The sequence below is a fragment of the Syngnathoides biaculeatus genome, chromosome 19, assembly GCF_019802595.1.
Source record: "Syngnathoides biaculeatus isolate LvHL_M chromosome 19, ASM1980259v1, whole genome shotgun sequence".
NCBI classification, from domain to species: domain Eukaryota; kingdom Metazoa; phylum Chordata; class Actinopteri; order Syngnathiformes; family Syngnathidae; genus Syngnathoides; species Syngnathoides biaculeatus.
The window spans coordinates 7,902,242-7,925,203 of NC_084658.1; the positions used below are offsets into that span (position 1 = coordinate 7,902,242).

The 22,962-nt window shown below is 39.9% G+C and overlaps 2 protein-coding genes across 3 annotated transcripts in view; one reads left to right on the forward strand and one right to left on the reverse strand.

Annotated features, from left to right (window-relative positions):
• Window positions 1-1,554: 1,554 nt before the first annotated feature.
• Window positions 1,555-8,766, reverse strand: map3k8 (mitogen-activated protein kinase kinase kinase 8). The gene is made up of 8 exons (XM_061805298.1): window positions 8,568-8,766; window positions 6,529-6,891; window positions 6,290-6,460; window positions 4,947-5,208; window positions 4,265-4,371; window positions 2,863-3,015; window positions 2,262-2,508; window positions 1,555-2,166 (listed from the first exon to the last, which is right to left on the reverse strand). The coding sequence occupies exons 2-8, from the start codon at window positions 6,862-6,864 to the stop codon at window positions 2,042-2,044; spliced, it is 1,401 nt and encodes a 466-aa protein (XP_061661282.1). The 5' UTR covers window positions 6,865-6,891; window positions 8,568-8,766; the 3' UTR covers window positions 1,555-2,041.
• A 347-nt stretch (window positions 8,767-9,113) lies between these two features.
• mtpap (mitochondrial poly(A) polymerase) overlaps window positions 9,114-22,962 on the forward strand; it is a 36,581-nt gene continuing 22,732 nt past the window's right edge. Inside the window, exons 1-9 of one of the 2 annotated variants that reach the window (XM_061805868.1) lie at window positions 9,114-9,325; window positions 9,713-9,879; window positions 9,957-10,184; window positions 10,413-10,637; window positions 13,332-13,543; window positions 14,787-15,013; window positions 17,519-17,611; window positions 17,717-17,790; window positions 21,109-21,674. In XM_061805868.1, the coding sequence (XP_061661852.1) occupies window positions 9,175-9,325; window positions 9,713-9,879; window positions 9,957-10,184; window positions 10,413-10,637; window positions 13,332-13,543; window positions 14,787-15,013; window positions 17,519-17,611; window positions 17,717-17,790; window positions 21,109-21,435 (1,704 nt within the window). In that variant the 5' untranslated portion in view covers window positions 9,114-9,174 and the 3' untranslated portion in view covers window positions 21,436-21,674. Of the gene's footprint in view, window positions 9,326-9,712; window positions 9,880-9,956; window positions 10,185-10,412; window positions 10,638-13,331; window positions 13,544-14,786; window positions 15,014-17,518; window positions 17,612-17,716; window positions 17,791-21,108; window positions 21,675-22,962 lie in introns of those variants that run through there. The other variant, XM_061805869.1, reaches the window with a different exon arrangement.

The window sequence follows — 22,962 nt, forward strand, 5'->3', positions numbered from 1 at the left end:
GGTTCATACTCTAGGTCTCGAAAAAAAATCACGAAGGTATTTCAAAATCGAGAAATATTACTTGTAAAAATAATAATTATTATATTATAATTATATATATAATTATTATTAATGAAAAAAAAAACTGTGATTTTACTGCCTGAAAGTACATTTCCTGAGCAACTAATATTATGCGCAGTTTGAACATTAACATTCATCTTAAACATATAAATAGAGGGGGGAAAGTGTACTTCAATAATTGAAATGAAATGTAGACGACATAAAAGTTAAATATAATATCAACTCAAATGTTATAATAATCAGTTGTTTAAAAACGGGTAATAAGATTAAATGTCGATGTATTGTGCTGCATTTACACGTTAAAAGTAGGATTGGACTTTTGAAACTTATTTTCTGAGATTTTTCATGAATCTGTGTAACAGATGAGTTTCACTTTGACAATGTTATAATATTCCAATTTAACGAGATTCACCTGAACATACCTCGTGTAATTACAAAAACTTGTAAATTCTACTTTTAAATAATATTAATTTTGTCATTTTGTGGGATGTGTGAAATGGTGTCAGCGTTAGTTCAGTTCCTCCAAATGAAACACTGATATATGAAAACAATCCATTACTGTTTACTACAAGTCATGGGGTATCCAATTTTGAAAGCAACAAACAAAAATAAAACCCAAAAAATATCCGGAAGAGAACATCCCCTCACTCATATGCCACAGGGGTAAAAAGGGAAACATGAAATTGTGAGAGCTGCAGTTGGGAGACAAATACTGTATGTCGCCATTTTGTCAAATTAGAATTACCATAATTGCCAGCTGCTGGAAAAATGTTTTTGCTCCAAGTGTGCTTGGTAATTATATTGCAAGCACTGACAATTCAGACTTCCCAAACTTTTTTTCCCCCTGAACATCAAATTTGTTTAGCAGGTAACACTTACTCATTTGGATTTACGTTCTGATAACTTTAACATTTCAAATATTTGGAAAAATGAGGGACACTGGTTGGAATGCTGACAAGGAAGTACTCTGGACTGCGAAACCCAACAGCTTAATTTCAATGTGTGGGTGCCATTTCAGAAAAAACGCACAAAGCAGGGTTTTCTTGAGGGATGAGTCAGCCATCACTTGCAAAGGAAGTTATTTTCCATGTTGGGAAGGTTTTTTTTGAACACCCTTAAATAAAATCCCCGTATAATGGAGAGTTGCAGTTGCAGAAAGTATACATTATATAAACTAAATCAGAAATGCCACAGTTCACATTTTTGAACCTGTTCAAATCTGAAATGCCACAGTTCACATTTTTTAACCTGTTCATTAGAACCATTTACAAAGATGATGATTATTTTTAAGATTCTTTCTTACTACTTACTACTTTTAATATTCAGAATATGAAAGCATATTATAGAAGAGGGATATGTGAATATGAATGAATAAAGAGAAGCATCTCCAAAGTGAAATTGACACCCTTCACAAAACCATCCAAATCTAGAAATTCATCAGCAATTAAAACTACATGTTTCTTTGAATAATTAAAAGTTTAATGAAAAAGCAAAGAATTGCTCATCTCAAAGGATGTACAATACACGAACCCAGTATCACATGATGATGCTATTAATATTCCACAGGAATTAGAATGAGGAAGTCCATGAAGAACTAAAGGACTCATGATTCCAGAGTGCACACATACTTGAAGAAATTGCAGACAATCAGGCAAATACATATAAAGATATAACACACCACCATAAAAGGTTTGGAAATGGAAACTTACTAACAATTCATGCACATAGACATCAATGTGGCTCATTCAACTACTGTCCCGCAGTGCTGTGAGTCACATCGGCCAACTTCATCTCGAAGGATTCGCTAATTAGTTATTGTGAGTCTTGTAAACAGGTCATCAGTGAGCGGTTTCGCCTGGAGCACCCCGTTGCGCCACAGAACCAAGTGGTCCGCAACAATGAAGCCGGGCAATTAAAGAACATTGCTTGAATATTATTAACTGGCTTATACCAAAGGTCAACCACATAAATGGGGGAGATGTTATCCGTATTCTGAAGCTGGGGGCCCTGTCACAAGTGGGCAGTCGCCAGACATGGCCCCCAGGTCGAGGTATAAGGAGCCATTCCTCTTTTGGGGGCTCGAGACTTCAGCATAAAGTGAAGAGTCTGTATGGAAAACATGACAAAAATATACAGGATGCAGTTAACTTGCATCGAAACTGATCAAATGGAATATTATTTACAGTCTAGTTGCAGAGTACCTTGTGCACTGTCATCTTGCTGGTTCTGCTGGTACAGCATGGCGTGGTTAGCCTCCTCCAGAGCTGAGTCGAGACTCCAGCACCTGGGCTGGTCCTCTTTAGGCGGGTTGATGGCCTCATCCTTCAGCAGCTCCGATGCGGAGCTCCTCAGTGTGGGGTTCTTCTCTAAAGCTCGTTCCAGGAAAGACCGCATGGTCGGGCTGCAGTCTTCACCTATATCCTCTAGGGGGGGTGCTTGCTTATGTATCTGTGAGAGGAAAACAGAAAAAATGCTCAAGGCCTTGCAATAATCCCAAAAAACAACAACAGAGTTGCAATGACCCAGATTTTGTTTTCTGAGTGATTTTGTAAATTAAAACTTGTTAAACCCGTTGAAAAGCGAGGTGAAATAACACATGTATATCGACACTTCACTGAATCACACTGCTTCCTTATTCTCTGTCAACAGTTTCAAGAGGAAGTGGGTAACTGAGTCACGTTCAAAAGATCTGATACTCTTCTTTGAAACGGCCCATAAGGAATGGAAAACAGATGTTAGCTCACATATCGCATATAGCGACATGAATTTATTCCTCGCATGTCTTTAAAAAAAAAAACGTACAATATAAAGGTAGGATGGGTAGGCAGTGCGTGGATATCTTCTAACCCAGGGTGGGTTCCCAGTCTGCATGTGAATGATGGTGGTTCCCAGGCTGTAGATATCTGTTTTGGTATCATGCCCACGACACAAAACCAGTTCTGGACTCATGTACATCTGTACAAGAAAAAAAAAAAAAAAAAAAGGGGGGGGGCGTTATTTAAAGATTACTTTGGAAATCTAATTGGTTAGAATTAAAAGTTAACTGTTGTAAAAGTAATACTAGAGTGACTATTTCAATTTGATTACATTTCTGGTACTTTTCTTAATTGTGCAGTAATGCATCAATAGGTACTCTTGAGTTTTTCTTTTAAAAAAAGTGCATTAAACCCATGCACCATTATATCAGAATTAACCACATATTTGTCATTTACACAAATAATAAAGTGATAACAAAACATGATAAAATGTAAATAAATACTGAAAAATGCTATGTTGACCAAATGACAAATGTGAGCAATTTATACAATATCATTCCATATGACCCATGAGACAAGTGAGTGTTCCATGAAAAGTCAAAAATCATAAAGCTAAAACAGTTCAAAAGTTAATGCTATTTTATGTGTTCAAAAATGTCACTAAGAGTCTGACCTTTCTCAAATCTACTAAAAATTTGTAGATAGCTCTGCACCACAAGGTGGGATTTAGAGGTCTTATTTGGAAATATGTGTCTTTTTTTTAGACTAAGGCGGAGAGAGCCAATCACAAGTGTCGGCTTTAGAAGGATGAAGTCATGTGAGAAAAAAAAAGAGATTTGCGGCTATTTTTGCAAAGGTGCTTAAAATTTTAATCATGGAAATTTTCAGAGGCAATGGAATTATTGAAATGACAGCTTGTCCTCAGTAATGTAATAGATTACAACTACTTGTAATTAAATTAGATAATCTCGTTCCCTGTGATTAGTTAGTCCCCAACAGTGTTTTAAAGCACACCAGAACAAGAATCATGCTGCCAAAGAACACGTGGGGGAGGGGGGTGGTTTTTTTCGTTACACCAAAACAACAAACAGGAAAACAAAGTGCTTACAGAGCACAGTGAGTGAGTATTTTCCTCTGGCCACAGATGAATGAACCTTTAGACCCACACAGGGTGCGTCAAAGTCATCGTATATGGAAAGTAAACACGCTAGAAGAGCTTCTCTCTCGTTTTGTTGGAAATTCCAGCCTGCTGTGTAATTCTATCTTGAATAGAAAAAGAGTGTCTGCAAACATTCTCTCTCATATTCTTTCTATTTGGGAACTTGCCTTGGGACTTTCCACCACTAAGTGAGGTGCATGCAGCACAGGACTTGTCACACGTGGGTCTAGCCAAGGGACAAGTGAATGTAGTGTCAGGACTGCATTGACCCTCTAGTTTGTTTACCTACCTCTGTTCCTCTCAAGTCTCTCGGTATAAAGACATCTTCTGTCATTTGCACGGTCAGGCCAAAGTCCACCAGGACAGCCTTGTCTGACATCAGGACAATGTTACTGGCTGAAGAGAAAAAAAATAATAAATGCACATGAAACGGGTACTAATATGGCTCACTGTGTAGTACTTATGTAGTGTTTTGGGTTAACTTCCACCATGCTCTTGCATGAGTCTCCAGTGCAATTCTTCAAACTAACATTTTAACATCCATAACGGTCACATGCAAAAAAAAAAAAAAAAAAAAAAACTTAATGTTTCAACATAAATGTTGCGAATTCCAGAGAAATCAGTACTTTCTGGGCGGAGAGGCTGACGAGTCACTAGAGAATGCTTTGATGGCAGCTTTTGTGCTTCGGGTAATGCAACGACCTCACTTTAAGACCCTGCAGGATTCCACAAACGAAAAGCCACTGTTCTTGTAATGAACTGGCAAATTCAGTCTGACCTGACTGCCTTCAGAGCACTTCATTAAGAAGCATTTCTCAAGTTAAACTCTCGAACATTTTTGAAACATTCTGAATTTAATGACCTCAAGAATTCTTCACAAACAAAAGCATTTGATATAAAACTGTCCATTGCATCACTTCCTCAACTGTTAACCATCTCTTAAATATAATTGAATTCCTTTTTGCTCTTACGTTTGATGTCGTGATGGATGACGTTGTGTGAGTGCAGGTACTCCAGGGCCCGAAGAATGTGCTTGGTCACCCAGATAATCTCAAACTCCCGCATTGGCCCGCAGCTGTCTATCTTCTCCAGGACCGAGCCGCAATCGCCTGCCTCCATGAAGAGATGGACGTTCTGTTCCCACAGCAAAGCCCCGTAGAGTTTGGCGATGTTCTCGTGGGTGAAGCGAGCCTGAAACTCTACTTCGGCCCCTCTAAAATTCTCCATGGGAATCTGCGAAAAACAATATGTTGGTAAGTAAATTAGAAATAATTCAATTTTTGTCATATGAACACTGCAACACCTATTATTTGTGAACATACACAAGTTGTAACCCCACTAAAAATAAAAATATTATTTTTAAAAAATCGGTGTATTTATTATTAACTTGTCAAAAATGAGGGTTAAATATTGAGACATGCTTTAGTGGTCATCAACAAGGTACAATGATAATGTCAGCAAAATGGATTTTTCGACGATCTACTCAATGTAGTACAGTGGACCCCCGTCTATGTACTGATGATGATATATTTTTGTCTCTTTTTGGGTCCCGTGGTATTGAGTTAGAGGACTGGCTTTGTGCTCAAGTGGAAACAATTGTAGCTGAGGAAATGGAATCCATATACAGTACATGGACCTCCACACATGATCCAAAAATGCATTTTGCTTGTACCCGTATACCTGCTTGACGGCATATCATTTAAATTATGTGGCCGCCGCACTGTATTTACCATCTTATTATAAGCATTGAGAATCCAGTCTCTACTGACTGTAAAGGAGATTCAACAAATAAATGGTAATACAGATTTATTGTATGTAATTGTAAATTACATTGTAAAACGTGAGGGTTTTTATTGTGATTACATAACCGACTAGTCAGTAGACCATAGCAAAATGATACAGTGTTTTCAAACACTGTCAAACCATGACCCGGAAATTAGTGGTAAAATATAAACCGGTGCCAGGAAGCTGTCGCCACTGTATTGACTGTGAGTGCAGACGACAAAAAGTCAATAGCTCTATCTTACTAGGAAAGCTCAGGTTGCAAATATTGTCCTGGATGCATGTCACAACTAGGAAAAAAATGAACAACTATTTTTGTACCGTGTCACAAAAACTCAGAGCAGTTCTGTAATTGCGACCATTCATTCCATTAGTGCACTTTCCATAGCTCTTTTTACAAGATTGCCATTTTGTGTAAGAGCTTTGTTCCTCTTTCACTTTGAGGGAACTCATCAAATGTTGACACTCGTCTTCATGTGGGCGGGGGTGGGGGTGGTGGGGGCAAATTGCATAATTTCCCAGCAGGACCTACCAGTTTACATGCCATTCTCTTCCGGGTTGTGATATCCTGAGCTAAGTGAACTTTCCCAAAGGAGCCCATTGGTACGAGGTCAGAGCCCCGGTTCTTGTAGGTCAGTTGCCAGGGAAATAGTAGCACATCCTTGTTGATCTTATAGCGCCCATTCTTTACAACCATGTCTTTCTGTAAAAGAAGTCAGATCAATTTTTTTTTTTTATTTCATCTTGATCCAGAAAGAGAAATATGCTCACTTTATTTAGCAGGACTCCCATCTCCTCAGGCAGGTGCTGCAAGGCCGTTGCTTGCATGTTGGAGAGCAGATTGACAAAGGAGAGGAGGTCTGTTACTGTACCGTGCTGGACACTTCCAGCCTCATTATTGTAGTCATCATGCTGACTTCCAAACTTTCCAACCACTTCATTCCCATCCATTGAAACAGGGGATAGACTTTCTCCCTCGGACGACAAGATCTCTGACTGTTCTTCTTCTTCCTCAAGATGAAAGAGTGTCTCTGCTGCGTCGATGATGTCCTCGATATTCATATGTGCTAAGAGCAGTTCTATGTGGTTATCATAGTTGTACTCCATTTTGCTGGTGTAGATTCGTCGCACTCACTGTAACATTAAACACGTCTGTGTCAAATACTGTACATCAGTACATCAGTTTATAAGAAAACTCATTCTAATTAACTCACTTGAGTGTTGATGTGAATATTTTTTTGTCTAATACAATCACTAAAATGTAAAAGAAACACAAATAAATTGCAATGTTTGGTAGTCAGTGTGAGGGAGTAACTACTTACCTAATTTTATTACAAAATGTATGTAATTGTAATGCATTTCATTCCTGGGAGAAAATGTGTTATTAAATTACAACAGCGTTTGGAAACCACCACGATTACAACATTTTTCGTTACACTTGAAAAATAGCCATAAAAGCTCAGATTTGTCTTTCATTTCACTACCTCTTTCTGAAACTCGGGATTGTGATTGGTTCTCTCTGGTCCTTTGCCATCCTGCAGCCCTCTCAAACATGACACATTTTTTCCCCACCAAATAAGACATCAAAACAAACACTTGGGGTGCAATCTATGAGTTTGAATGAGATTTGGAAAAGTTTAGACACTTTAACAAGGTCTTTTGAACACTTTAATCTTTATAATTTGTGATTTTTTTTTTCTGGCCCATTCACGTGTCCGGGTTGTCATATGAAGCCATACTGTCTAAATTGTGCACATTTGCAATTAAGTCAACATAGTAAGGCATAAATCAATGAATCAAATTTCATTTATGTAGTACTTTAAATACACACAATGGGGCACAAGGTCTTTTTTTTCCATTCATCAAAATTAAACTCCAAAGATTTGTCCACAGTATCTAAAGAATAAAAATAATTATCTCTGGTATAGTTTATGTTTTTTTTTTTTTCAATCCAAGGGCTCTGTTAATGCATTCGTTTATAAAACAATAATCAAAATGCACTCTGATGTCCATCCATCCATTTTCTCAGCCGCGTATCCTCACGAGAGTCACGGGACTGCTGGAGTCAATCCCAGCTGTCATCGGGCAGGAGGCAAGGTACACCCTGAATTGGTTGCCAGCCAATCGCAGGCACTGAGTCTTAATTAGTTATATTACCTACAGAAAGTAATGAGAGGCCCCGTAGGTCAGTGGTTAGAGCAGGGTTGTGGGTTCGTATCCCACTGGGGCCTCCACTCCCTGAGAAGGGTTGCGTCAGGAAGGGCATCCGGCGTAAAAATTGTGCCAAACATATATGCGTTCATCTGAGATGATAAGCTGTGGCGACCCCGAAAGGGACAAGCCGGAAGAAACACACAATTACAGAAAGTAATGAAAGTAATTTAAAACACTATTCTATGTGTTTTTTTTTTTAAGGATAACTTGTAACTGCATTCAATTACGATAATCTTTCAATTACTAAGTAATACATCGCATCATCAGACCTCGACACTAGTCAGGAAACAGATCCAAAAACCAGTTGACTTTTATTTCTTGTGACTGACTGACAGGCGACACAAGAATAAACATGTAATTAATTTATCTTTGTGTTAATTTACTGCACTGCAAAGTCCGTTACATTGATTATAACCACAATAAATACGTAAAATACAACACGTTTCTGAACAAGACGTCAAGAATCTTGTCTTGAATGTCAACTCGTCAGAAAAACATACATTTGTCAAACTTGCTGAGAGCACATTGCTGTAAGCTTAAACGATACTAAAAATAAATACATAGAATTAAAAAAAAGAACGAGAGAGTGGTTTTACCGTTGGTATCAAGAGCGACTTCTCTCCTAAGCGAATCATTGGCGTACACCGCAAAGACTGGGTGGCTGCTGACTACCGGTGTCTGTTGCTCTTAAGGAGGAACAACACAATGGAAATGGATCATTGCGCTTGTGTTTCAGCCTTTAACACGTCAACCGCACGACATTGACTACCCCTACGTTCGGTTTCGGTTTCCCTGATTTTTTTCTGATCCGAAAAAAAAAAAACTTTGCTTTTCGCCTGCGTGTGTGTGCGCGCGTGTACACATACATATGCGCATTTCTCTATCTATCTATCTATCTATCTAAATTATATAAAAACGATATATATATATATATATATATGTTTTTTTCATTTATCTGAGACGCTTATGCTATACAGCATAATCCATCCAGTTATCAAGATTCTGTGTGTTTTCCTGACCAATGTATAATAATTGACGTTTCCGACATTAAAATAAAGTCATTAGAATCTTATGGATTTCAGTAAAATAGTTGAAGTAGAGAGTACTGTATGTTTAGAGAATTGCCTTTCGGCCTCTCTCGCTTGCCATACTCCAGGCAAGGCCGGAAGCAGCGTACGCGCATGCGTCCGTACCTCAGCAACAATGGCGTCCACCATCGCGGCCCACAGGTTACATATGAGTGGACGGACCAACCTCGCAAAATGTCTCCAAAAGGTGGACCGCTTTTGTCACAGAAGAGTTGGAACTACTGCTGTTTCAGTCCGTGCCGACGTACCAAGAAAGGATGAAAACAGTCAGTAAAGTTGACGTTCGATCAAGCTAATAACGAAAACGTTCTAAGTGTGGTGGGAGCGTGGGACTGTAATCAATCGTACGTGATGGAATACTTTTTTTTAATAAATCAAACCTCTCTTTACGGCTTAATGTCTCTGTCCACCCATCAATTAATTTTATTCCACTTCTTCGAAGTCGGGCTGTCCTTATGTTTGTAACCATGAATGAACGCTGTATACCTACTACAGATCTGATTGTACTATTTTCAAACAACAAAAAGAGAAAAATAACCTTCAATAATTGTCTCTTTAGGTATTGAGAAAAGTACAGGGATTCATCCAAACAATAAATCTGGGAATGTATTTTGTCACAAAGCAATCAATTATTTATTTTTTTTTCTCGGCAGGTGAAAAGGATGGACGTCTGACTTTTTATGATGTCCAAGCCCATAGACAAGAACAGGCAGAAAGATCTGTTCTTATCAACTGCCACCCCAAAAACATTGAGAAAAAGATCCTCAGTTTTTTATCATTGCATGGTGAAATTAAAAAGTACTTTACATATGAAAGCTATGTAAGTAAAATCCTTGACAGCACATATAATCTTACTATGGGATGTTCAATTTTGAGTGTGTTTTGATTTTTTTCCAGGGCACATATGCAGTGGTAGAGTTTGATTCCCAAGACAGTGTTTCCTCATTACTTGAGGAGACCAGCGTCCCCAGTAACAACTATGAATCAATGGTTCCTTACAAATCAAGATTACTGACACTGGGAGGTCTAACAGAAGCAACCAACCAGCAGTCCAGTAAACAGAACCATCCACAAACCACCATTCCCATTAATGAGCTTATTCAGAGACTTTCTAAAGAGGAGAGTGTAAGTAAATGTCCGTTTGTGTGATTCTGTTTGTAAAAAAGTAAGTAAGTTTCTTTCGGCTTGTCCCTTTCGGGGTCGCCACAGCGTGTCATCTCAGATGAACACACATATATGTTTGGCACAATTTTTACGCCAGATGCCCTTCCTGACACAACCCTTCTCAGTATTTATGAACCCTGACAAAAATAAAATGTGTTTACGATGGTACACATCTGCCTTTCCCCTCAGATAGACCAACAAATAGTCTCCTTGACTAAAGCCTACCAACTAACTGAGGAGAACAGCCGACTGCGTTTCCTTGTGTGCTCTCTGCTCAAAGACATCGCCGCTGCTTACTTCCCAGAATGTGCCATTAAACCTTTTGGATCATCAGTGAATGGCTTTGGAAAGCTGGGCTGTGATTTGGACATGTTTCTGGACCTAGATGACATCAGTGGAAGGAATTTAAAAACGGTATTGACAAATACTGCACTGATCATGATGCACTCATAATAACAGCTGATATTACGTGAACTGTGTTGGTTTAACAATATAATGTTTTGTTTTTCCATATATGGTAGTAATTTATTGGTACTTAAAATAGTGGTCTTTTTATTTACTTTTGTTTTCTGAGGGAATGGAAATGAAATGCATACAATTCATGCCATATACCTGATTAGTTTATCTGTCATCTTGTTTTAATCTGAAACTGATGGAGTCTTAATGTGATTGGGTGGCGACCATTCCATGGTATACCATAGCACTCACCCTCAACTCTATTGATATCAATAGAAAATTGACAGATGAATGATGCGATATTCAACAGTCACCTGCTCTGATTAAGTACTTTACTAAAATGTTCCATGAGCAGTTCTTGTTTGATTTAATCCATAAAATAATGAAAGACCAAATTGATTGATTGTCTCGCATCTTGAGGCAACTTACAATGTAGGAAATAAGTATTTGAACACACTGCTATGTTGCAAGTAATTTAGTTCTCCCACTTAAAATCATGGAGGGGTCTGAAATTTTCATCCTAGGAGCATGTCCACTGTGAGAGAGACAATTTAAAAAGAAAAATCACTGTGTATGATTTTTTTTTTAACGATTTATTTGTGTGATACCGCTGCAAATAAATATTTGAACACCTATCAGACACTTGTCCACCCCATACAATCAGTAAGACTCAAACTTGTAACATGGCCAAGACCAAAGAGCTGTCCAAAGACACCAGAGACAAAATTGTATAACCCCACACAGCTGGAAAAGGCTACGGTGAAATTGCCAAGCAGCTTGGTGAAAAAAAGTCCACTGCTGGAGCAATCATTAGAAAATGGAAGAAGCTAAACATGGTGGTCAATCTCAATCGGAGTGGAGCCCCATGCAAGATATCACCTCGTGGGGTCTCAATGATCCTGAGAAAGGTGATGAATCAGCTCAGGACTACACGAAGGGACTTGGTCAATGACGTGAAAAGAGCTGGGACCACCGTTTCCAAGGTGACTGTTGGTAATACACTAAGACGTCATGGTTTGAAATCATGCATGGCATGGAAGGTTCCCCTGCTTAAACCAGCACATGTCAAGGCCCATCTCAAGTTTGCCAATGACCATTTGGATGATACAGAGGAGTCATGGGAGAAAGTTTTGTGGTCAGATGAGACCACAATGGAACTTTTTGGTCATAATTCCACTAACCGTGTTTGGAGAAAGACGAATGATGAGTACCATCATGCTTTGGGGTGTTTTTATGCACATGGGACAGGACGACTGCACTGTATTAAGGAGAGGATGACCGCGGCCATGTATTCTGAGTATCTGGGGAACAACCTCTTTCAATGGGTCGAGGCTGGGTCTTTCAACATGACAATGACCCGAAGCATACAGCCAGCAAAACCAAGGAGTGGCTCCGTAAGGAGCATATCAAGGTTCTGGCGTGACCTAGCCAGTCTCCAGACCTAAATCCAATAGAAAATCTTTGGAGGGAGCTGAAACTGCATGTTTGTCATCGACAGCCCAGAATCCTGTCTGATCTAGAGGAGATCTGTGTGGAGGAGTGGGCCAAAATCCCTCCTGCAGTGTGTGCATATCTGGTGAACAACTACAAGAAACATTTGACCTCTGTAATGGCAAACAAAGACTACTGTACCAAATATTAACATTGGTTTTCTCAGGTGTTCAAATACTTATTTGCAGCTGAATTTCACAAAGAGATCATTAAAAAAATCATACATTGTGATTTCTGGATTTTTATTTTTAGATTATCTCTCTCACAGTAGACATGCACCTAGGATGAAAATTTCAGACCCCACAATGATTTCTAAGTGGGAGAACTTGCAATATAGCAGGGCGTTCAAATACTTATTTTCTTCACTGTATCCCGAAATTTAACCAACAGATGAGCTGTTAAGTGTTTTCCAAAAATTAAGTCTCCTATGGAAAGTTGAGCTACAACAATGCAGACCTTGGCATCTATGGCAACTCCTTCATGCAACATTATTCTACTAAAACGACTGCCATAGAAACAGTAGTTCAGAAAATTCAAAGAGTCTCCCATACAATTATAAAGGGCTTAAAAAATTAATTGATTAATTACACCTATAGTTGATCGAGAAAATTTAATCAAAAGCCAATCTTTTCAAAGGAATATAAACAAAAATGCATTAACTCATTGCTCTATTTTACATTAGCTTGAAGCCTAATTTTTGCTTTCATTCAGTGAAAGTGAGCAGTCTATTAACTTAATTCACTCTTATATGGATTACGAGTTAGTGAATATCTCTATTTAATTGGGCGTGAGGGAATCATTCACCTGAACACACTGAAAGCAGCCTACAATTATCCTGCCTTGCTTTTTAAAACAAAGAGTTGACTCTCTTATCCCACTTTTATATTATAGACTACTCATTGACCCTTTTTACATGAAAAAAATACACAATATAGCAACATTTTTCCTTTAGTTTTTGGCTGCAACATCTGTTGCTTTTTTTCTTTTTTTTTGGTTAATGTATTATATTGTACTACTACATTGTAGTCCCTCAAGATCTTCAACTTGTGCTTCCATATATACTTTATGTTCCACACCTGATGGAACCAAATCACTCAGTCATGATCAAATCCCTACTAATGTCCTCTGAAACTGATCAGATGTCTCTATCTCATTCTGTAGTCAAAAACTGGTTTGACCTTGGAGTACCAAATGAGGAGGGCCACTTCAGAGCGCGCTGTTACGCAGAGCATTCTGTCTGTCATTGGGGAATGTGTTGACCAGTTTGGACCTGGCTGTGTTGGTGTACAGAAGATCCTGAATGCCCGATGCCCCCTGGTCCGTTTTGCCCATCAGCCATCTGGTTTTCAGTGTGACCTTACTGCCAACAACAGGTAGTCACTGTCTTCTGTGCATTTCTAGATGAAGCCTTCACAGTCACACTATCGGGTCTTGAAATGTCTACGTGCTTCCCTGCTTGTGATCTTCTAACCACGATTGGTGGTGTAAAACCCCAATCAAAACCGTGTTTCAGGGGGTGGGGGTTCCGTCTGGTATTTGCGTAACTGAAACTACGCTTGTGTTTATCTTTCCGTTTACTCTTAAGATTGTTGACATCCCACTCTTAATGTGACACATTTAACATGCCCAAATAAACATTGTCACGCAAGCTAATACAGAGAAAACCACTATGTAGTTTCAAAGGAAATAGTTGCAGGGTGCCTGTTGTGGGTGGATTCGAGGGATGGGGGGGGGGGATTTTTCTTGACTGTTGCTCAGAAATCTTTTGCCTGTTACAATTTCCTATCTTTGCTGTTTATGCGTGTGAAAGTATGTGTCTCAAGACGAAGAAAAAAATAGTAGACCAATATAGCATATTAAATTAGGACAAAGGAAATGTTCTATTGCTCTCTAGTAGTGATTTAGGATGCTAGTTTCAATGATCTTTTGAGTAATATTTTACTACCAATACTCTGAGTAATATTTATTAAGGCCCCAAGCCAATGAATGCATATTAAAGAAAAAAAACCACAACTGTTAATATATTTTATATTGGATTTTATTTCCTTTGACATGGCTTATGTTTATGACTTTCGACGTAAATGCGCTCGCAGTACAAGAAGCAGCTCGGAACGTGTGTTTTTGGCATCACTTCCGTACATGCTCAGTACGGTTAACTTGCATTTCCTGTTTCCAGGTGAAGACTGATTGTTTAAGATCAGGCTTGTTCTGTTAGAAGCGTTTTTTTTAAATAAACAAATTAATATCAAGACAAAATAAGCCATGTCTTTCAATATCTATTTTTTCTACTTGTAACAAATTTTCTGCGCATGAGTTTTCGTGCTCGACTGTGCAGATTTGCGAGTGGGATGGCGCGCAGGTGTGTTCGCGCGCGTCAAATGTGAGTAATTGATATGTTCAATTGACTGTTTAAAGAAACAAAGTTTTCCAATATATGTGCCCCGCAATACATTTCTGGATGTAATGTTGGCTCTACATACCTAACACATATTGTTTTTTTTTAATGCACATTTTTGTAGGATGTGTTAACCTTACAGACATTGGAGAGTTTGCATTGAATTTTGCATCAAATCATCAAACAGTAGTACTAGTGCCCATCCAGCCTCTTGTCCACAGGGTGGCGATGAAGAGCTCAGAGCTACTTTACCTTTATGCCCAACTGGACCCTCGGGTGCGTCACCTGGTGTTCACGGTGCGGTGTTGGGCCCGAGCACATGGAGTGACCAGCACCATCCCTGGGGCCTGGATCACCAACTTCTCTCTCACCGTCATGGTGCTATTCTTCCTACAGAGGAGAAGCCCGTCTATCATCCCAACACTGGACCACCTACGAGACCTTGCAGGTACAACACCGCAATAACTGGAATTTAAATGCGTATTAGTCTGCATTAATAATATTATTACCTCTGCCAAGGAGGTTCATTTTCCGGTAATGTGGGTTTGCATGGCCACCTCTGCCAAGATTTGTTTTCAGGTATTCTTCTATTAAGAGGATCGACACATCGATCAGGACAAATGAATAATCCCCTGTTTTTATGTTCCGAAATATATTAAGATTAGAAGGCGATCAATGCAGGGTGTACTATGTTTATTTTCTAAACCCCGCCAGACTCCATTCTTTCTCTGACCCGAATAGGATAAGGCCTATGGAAGACTGAATGAAAATTTGCGAAGTTTGCATTTGCTTTCATGTAAAAACACTTTAATGTTGATCTCTTCTAGATTACGCATTTGGCAGAAATTTATATTAAAGTGGAAAATTTGGCCGGTATATAACCTTAATAACTCAAGTGAGAAGTTTTGTCCAGACGCTTTTTGTTTTTTTTGTTTTTTTTTTTTTAATTTCAAGGTGACAGAATATAAATGGTTTCCCTCTGCTGTGGTTTTGACATATGATTAATCCTTGACAGAGATCTGACATTTTTAATCAATTAACATTGATATTTATTGTCCAAAGCTGACTAAAAACTGTGGTCAAAAACGTGAGCCACATCATTCTCCAGAAGGTGATGCCTTTTTAATTGCTTGTCTAAGCATCACTTTCCTAGAACAAAAAAAATATCCCCATATGATTTACAGATAATTTTTAGTTGACTAAATCACTAATTCAAGAACTCTATGTCCTTGAGACAAACAGCTTTAGTCATTTGGTGCTCCAAGGTCAGGACAGATTATCTACTTAAATTCCCTTGTCGCCAACGTCTACAGTACATGAGAATGACTTAATTTAACATTGATACTCTGACTTTTTCCAGGTTTACAACCTGATTACCGATGAAACGTAAAAGTGAATTCCTGCGCATGACTTAGCTTTACTATTTCTAAGACGCTGTGTATTGAAAAAGACCCGAAGGCCGAAACACATTTTTACAAGACATCATGTTCAGAATAATAAATGCATAGACAACAAAGAACTTGTCTGGACTGTCAATTCCAGATGCATCAGCACAGCAGTTATTCACACTGAGATGAATGCCTCTCCTCTTGCTCTTTGCTTTTTTTTTTTTTTTAAATGGTTATATCTTATATCTATATCTAAAATGGTTATATCTTCAGGTACCCTAAATAGTGATTTCCAACCATTACAGACTGGGGCCTCCACTCCCTGAGAAGGGTTGCGTAAGGAAGGGCATCCGGCGTAAAAATTATGCCAAACAAAATATGAGCATATGCCTTCATCTGAGATTACACGCTCTGGCAACCCCGAAAGGGACAAACCGAAAGAACCTTATTATAGAGCCAAGGCACATATTTTACAATTGAAAAATCCCACTGCACACCAACAAAAGTAAATGTCACCAAAAATGGATCAATTAATTACTGTATGCACTTTCTGCCATCTAATAGAAAAGGATTTTTTTTGTTCTGTCTGTCATTGTGCCTCACTGGCATAAATAGATGAATAAAGATACATTATTTCTTGGAAATAAATGTGGGTTTTTTTTATCAATTACAAAAAATTGGACAACTTCCCACGGCACACCTGAAGAGCACTCATGGCACACTAATATACCCCGGCACACTGTTTGGGAATCACTGCCCTAAATTGCGTTTGTGAATAACCGAACAACATATCTGTTTTATTACACAAGCTTTACATCCATACATACTTTTTTTGAGCAGCTTATCCTCACGAGGGTTGCCGGAATGCTGGAGCCCTAGCCCAGCTGTCATCAGACAGGAGACTTGTAATATGTTTACATGCAAGGAATAAAATGTACATAGTGTACAGTGTATGTAAGCCTAAAGGATAATTTAGGCTTACAAAGTGAAAGCAAAGCAAAGCAAAACGTCATTGTTGACCACATCTAGATATTTCCGCGCATATCTTTAGCTATATGGCTAAGTGCCACCACGGCAGACTGCACTAAGTGAACTGAACCTCCTTCTTTTTTCTCTCTCACTGTCACCTTGGCTGCCTGATAATTGCCCTCCGAAAGCAATCAGGCCAATCCTCCCCCACCCATCCCCACTGTCGCCACCACCACCACCACCTACTTCAGTGCCTTTACCCCGTTTAGCAGAGTTGCTATAACACTGAGTGCTTACAGGACAATAAAAGTGCCATCTTTCTGGTGAGGTCAATGACCCAGGCTCCTTTGGATACACTTGCATGAACACAAAGAGCTGTGGCATTAGCCTTATCACGGTGAAGGTGACTGTTAACAAGGCCATCATCAGGCAGTCCAAAAAGGATGTGATCCATGCCCTCTCATATTTTTTTTCCAATACTTGTGGCACTCCTTTTCCTCGTGAACATCAAGGTCTTCTGGCTGTGCCTTATTTATAACCATCATAGATGTTTAAAGACCGCCATTTACCTTGTTTCCCTGCTTTCATCCCCCAAGGTCCTGCGGACAAGAGCGTGATCGAGGGAAATGACTGTACATTTGTCAGCGACTTTGACAGGATCCAGTTCCCGAGGAACACAGAAACACTCGGTGAGAACATGAGCACAAAGACCAGATTGCGGGGATTCTGTTGAGTACAGATGTTTTCCCTTATCCAGCCCCATGCTAACGTGACTTTTCCTTTCTTTCTCTCAGAGAAACTGCTTTGTGAATTCTTTGAGTTCTACGCCACCTTTGCATTCAGTAAGAAGTCCATAAACATCAGAAAGGTATGCGTGACTGCTGTAACCTTGTCTTGACAAAAAAAAAAACTATGAATTTGTTCGCAGCCTAAAAACTATTCACTGGACATCCCTTTCATTTAGCATCATTATTTCTATTCTATTCATCTATTCATTCATCCTTGGAGTTAAGTTTTCTCGGGGTTCATGCCTCCGTTATGGTCACCCATGACAAACAGGTTCTGGGTCAGGGACCATACAAAGCACAGCTATAAGACCAAGAATAAGAAAAATAAGAAAAACACAAATGGATAGATGTCACCGGAGCCACACTCTGGTGCCAGGGCTGAGGTGTGGCTCGAAGGCGAGCATCTGGGGGCCGGGCCTTCGCCCATGGCGCCCGGACGGGCACTGACCAAAGGGGTAACATGGGTTCCCCTTCCCATGGGCTCACCAACCTTTGGAAGGGGCACAGGGGTTGGGTGCAGTGTGAGCTGGGTGATGGCAAAGGCAGGACGTTGGCGATCCGGTCCCCAGCTGCAGAACCTGGCTCTAGGGGCGTGAAACGTCATCTCTCTGGCGGGTAAAGAGCCTGAGTTGGTGTGAGGTCATGAAGTTCCACCTAGATATAGTCGTAGTTACCTCCACACACGGCTTGGGCTCTGGTGCTAGTCCTCTTGAGAGGGGTTGGACTCTCTTCCACTCTGGAGTTTCCTATGGTGAGAGGCACCGAGCATTTGTGGGTATACTCATTGCCCGCTGGCTTGGGAGATATACATTGGGGTTCACCCGAGTGGACGAGAGGGTCGCCTCCCTCTGCTCTTGGGTGAGGGAGTGTGTCCTGAGTGTTGTTTGTGTCTATGAACCAAACAGCAATTCAGAATACCCACGCTTTTTTGAGTTTTTCGAAGGGGTGCTTGAGAGCGCTCTGACTTGGACCTCCATCATTCTGCTTAGGGACTTCAAATCTCACGTGGGCAGTAACAGTGAGACCTGGAAGGGTGTGATTTGGATGAACGACCCCCGCCCCGATCAGAACCCGAGCTGTGTTCTGTTTTTGGACTTCTGTGCTCATCACATGTTCAACACCATGTTGAAGCATAAGGGTGTTCACACGTGCACTTGGCACCCGCACATCCAATGTCGCAGTTTGATAATTGACTTTGTGGTTGTGTCATTGGACTTGTGGCTTCTTGTCTTGGACACTTGGGTGAAGAGAGGGGCAGAGTTCTCCGCTGATCATCACCCTGTGGTAAGTTCTACTCCAAACGTATTGTTGGGGTCTACTGGCAACATCTGGCAGAATCCCCTGTTAGGAGTTTCAACTCCCACCTCTGACAAAATTCCTCCTTAGCGATGTGAAAGAGTCAATACAAATTATCGCAAATGCTTGATTTCAGGGCTCAATTACTTTTTTACAGAATTTCGGGAAGGTTTGGATTCATTTTGTGCCTTAATAAATTGCATTGTCATTTAAAAACTGCATTTTCTATTGGAGTGTCTCTGAGTGTTATTAAAATTGGTCTAATGATTTGAAACCTTTCTGTGTGGGAAATATGCAAAAAAAAAAAAATGAAACCAAGAAGGGGGGAATACTTTTTCACGTAACTATAAGTTCATTTCAAGTCGTATCAGATAGGGTGCTTCTGCAACCAATTTAGCAACTACCTCAACCCAGAAATCTTCACTCAGCATCCCTTTATTACATCCCTGGTGCTGAGCTCTATCAAGCAGATCTGTTGATAGTGAAGGCAGCCCGCTTGCATGGAGGCTGTCCGCCCACGCAAGATGACAGCTGCCCTTGTCTTGTCTGATTGATGCTGGTGCTGTGAGATCCGATGCCCTTGAGCTGAGATCAAATTTAGGAACTCCATCAGGCAGCAAAGCATTATTTACCTTTACCAAGGAGGTTGTGTTTTTACTGGCATTGATGTATCGCCGCGTCTGTCAATGAGGTTACACTATGTCAACTGCCGCCATTTTGGAGTATCGGAAAATGGAAATTGTAAACAAGCTAGTGTTGTCAGCAATGTTAAGTCATACCCAATGAGAACAAAAATAATACAAATACCAGTTAAGAATTGTCCTTGGCAGTACAAAATCATAATGACTCTAGCCTGGGGACAGGGTTCACAAATATGACGTGTCTTGGAAACAATTATTCGAATGGCTATAACAATAATGGAGAATGTGGATATCTTTTTCACTGTATGTCGCTTTTTAAAATGAAATTTAAAGAGGTGATTGAAAAGAGCAAGTATTCATCAGCATTGAAATTGTGGCGCATAATACTACAGCCCATAAAACAAGGTAAGCCAATGACAAATGAACATCTGTCGTTTGTAGCGATCTATACTCAAAAGTGTACTTTTTTTTTTTTTTTTTAACAACAAACTCAGTGAGTGATTTATGTCACCTATTTGGTCGGCATGCTAGAAACACCCATACACATTTTTTTTTTTTTAAAGTGGACGAGCATGACTAGCCGGTCTGAATAGTTAAGTACAGTGGAAAATACGCTTAAAACTTCATCAAAAACGTATGCCCTTCAGAAAAAAATGGAATAATGATGGAGCTTTCTGTAATTCAATAAAAATGGTTGGTGAATATGTTTCCAATTAACATTTTATGAAAATTGATCATCACTAGCACATTTTCCCCCTGGCTCATTCATTTTCTTTTTTTTTTTTTGCCCGTTACATCCCCTCCCACAGGTTTATTTCATCCTGGCTGTACATTATACTGCACAAGACACGGAGACTTTACTTGTGGTTGGCGTTATAATGAATTGATGATATAGGTAAAGGTAGACTCGGTAGTCCAATGTATGAGACTAATATCAAGTTTGACACAACTATGTAAGTTTTACAGGTAATGCTAAAAGTGTCCATTTCCTGAGTCTGTAGAATTTTGCTGTTGGAGGAACAGCTGTAAATCATCTATTCATTCATCCTTGGAGTTAAGTTTAGCTTTACGGTGCCACAATTTTCTGGTTGGCTCCACTCCTTTTACAAATGGCTTCGCCTGTCTGACTTCCCGCTAACCCCAATATTGATGATCACTTTGATGGGGGAGACATATAAACGAGAGCCTCACCCCAGGTTTGAATTGGTTTCTAATGTATGCTGTGCAAATGTCATATTTCCTTTCGGAAGTCAGTGTCCTCCATGGCCATATCCATATTTATTTCTCCGTTTTGCCAGCCTAGGGATAGTTGTTCCAGTGAGCCCCTATGTGCCCCAAATACTGGTTTAGGAAGGAAAACGGCATGACCAACAAGATAGATGGACCATTACATACGGTATATGCAGTGCTGATCACCAACATATTTTAACCCGCCAGCCTTCCCTCCCTCCCTGTCTCCAGGGCAAAGAGCAGAACAAGCCAGAGACGTCCCCACTGCACATCCAGAACCCGTTTGAAACAACGCTGAATGTCAGCAAAAACGTCAATGGCACACAACTAGAACGATTTGTGGCTTTGTGTCAGGAGAGCGCGTGGCTGCTCCAGCAGAGCGACACCGTTGCACCTAAAGCGGGCTCCACCCCCACTGCATGGGGACTAGCGACGCTCCTACTCCCTTCTCAGGTTGCGGGGGTCAAAAGTCGAAAGAAGAGGAAAAGGGAGCCTGCTAGTGAGCGGATCAAGAGCTTGCTAGAATCCCTGAAAAATAAAAACCAGTCAAAGAGCTAAAGACTCTTTACATGCCTGGACAAGAACATTTTATTGTAATCATTTTGACCCAAAGACACTTCTCAGCCACAATAATGGAGAAACCCCCGCCACCTTTAATAGGATGTAGTTCTCGACATGAGCACTGGAGGGTGGTACTGAGACTTCTATGGCCATACAGAACCATGAACAAGGCAAGAAATTGTGAAGTACTGTTCTGTAAACGTCATTAAAGGACATATGCTGTACTATAAATACAATGTACTGTCAGTGTTCACTTGCTTTTCAGCTTTGTCAGAGGGTCATAATGCAAATATTTTAATTCAAATCTTTACAGACTACAAATGTGAATATGAAATTGAATATTGTAGTTGGTCAAAATGACTATATTCTTTCATGCATGAACATGAACTCTTTTAAGAGAACTGATAGCTGCTAAAATACAACAAAACTCAACTAGAGCAGGCTCGCACATTTGTTTAAAAAACTGAACTAAATGGTATTTATAAAAACGACTGTACAGTATGCATTGTGTACATTAGCTGGTGTTTAGTCCCAAACCTTCAGGTACATATGGACTACTACTACATATGGAATACATTCCTTGAGTTAGAGTGATTGAGCATCGCTTCCTTGCAAGCGGTTCATCTGGTTGATGGTTCTATCCTCTGCTGTCGCATTACCTCAATATTTTATCTTCTTCCTAAAACTACAGCAGTTGTTTTCCTGCTGTAAATTAAACTACTGTAGCATTTTCTTTTTTTGCAATAAGAATAAGTCAGAAAGCTGTGAATGCAACACTTAAATAGCGCACATTACAGTTGGTTCTCAAGCTGAGCTTAATTACTGAATCTTTTGCACCAATGAAAAAGCGTATACTTTTAAAGTTGAAGTTCATTTTCTTTAAATAGGCATCCTGATTGGGAAAAGTCATGACAGCAGTCGCTGAAAATGTTAAATTTGAATTGAGAATTATGTAATAGCAAATGACCTAATGCAGTGACATAATGATGCTAGCAAATGTTTTCACATTTTTGGGTTGCAGCAGTCAGTGCTCTGGTGATGTCACTACAATAGATAGACCAAACTCTCTTTCATGGGGGCTTAAGGGGGAAATGTATATACATTTTTTTTATTTTTTTTGCAATTCAACAGTTAGTAATGCCGAAAACTGAAAGTTGATAGAGGAAATTCCAGACTGGGTATACTGTATTAATGTCCATTTTGTGTTGCATAACCTTAGAATATGAGATGAGTGGAAAACGAGAAAAGGCCTGAGGGTCCGGGGATGCATCCTGTGAGTGTTTGAGGCCCGTGGCACGGTGTTGTGCATGCAGGCAACAGCTGTTTTTCCACTTATTGTTGTGCAAGGTCAGAGGGTGATGGGATAGACTTTTAACAACCTCCTATACCACCCGTGCAGCCTTTCCCATACTGCGAAACAGGGCCACAGCACAGATGGCAGACAGTGTCCCTCGGGTGGAGGGAGCCCATTTGTGCCACCCTCCCCTCAGCTTTGAACTTGACTCACTGTCGCTATACCTCCAT

Bases quoted from the DNA above. Each gene is read 5' to 3' on its own strand.
- map3k8 (XM_061805298.1), bottom strand. From the start codon at position 6,864: ATGGAGTACAACTATGATAACCACATAGAACTGCTCTTAGCACATATG. The intron at 4,372-4,946 runs GTAAGAGCAAAA...TTTTCTCTTCAG, and splicing joins CATCCATCACGACATCAAAC to CCAGTAACATTGTCCTGATG. The intron at 2,509-2,862 runs GTACGTTTTTTT...TTCCTCTCACAG, and splicing joins ACCCATCCTACCTTTATATT to ATACATAAGCAAGCACCCCC.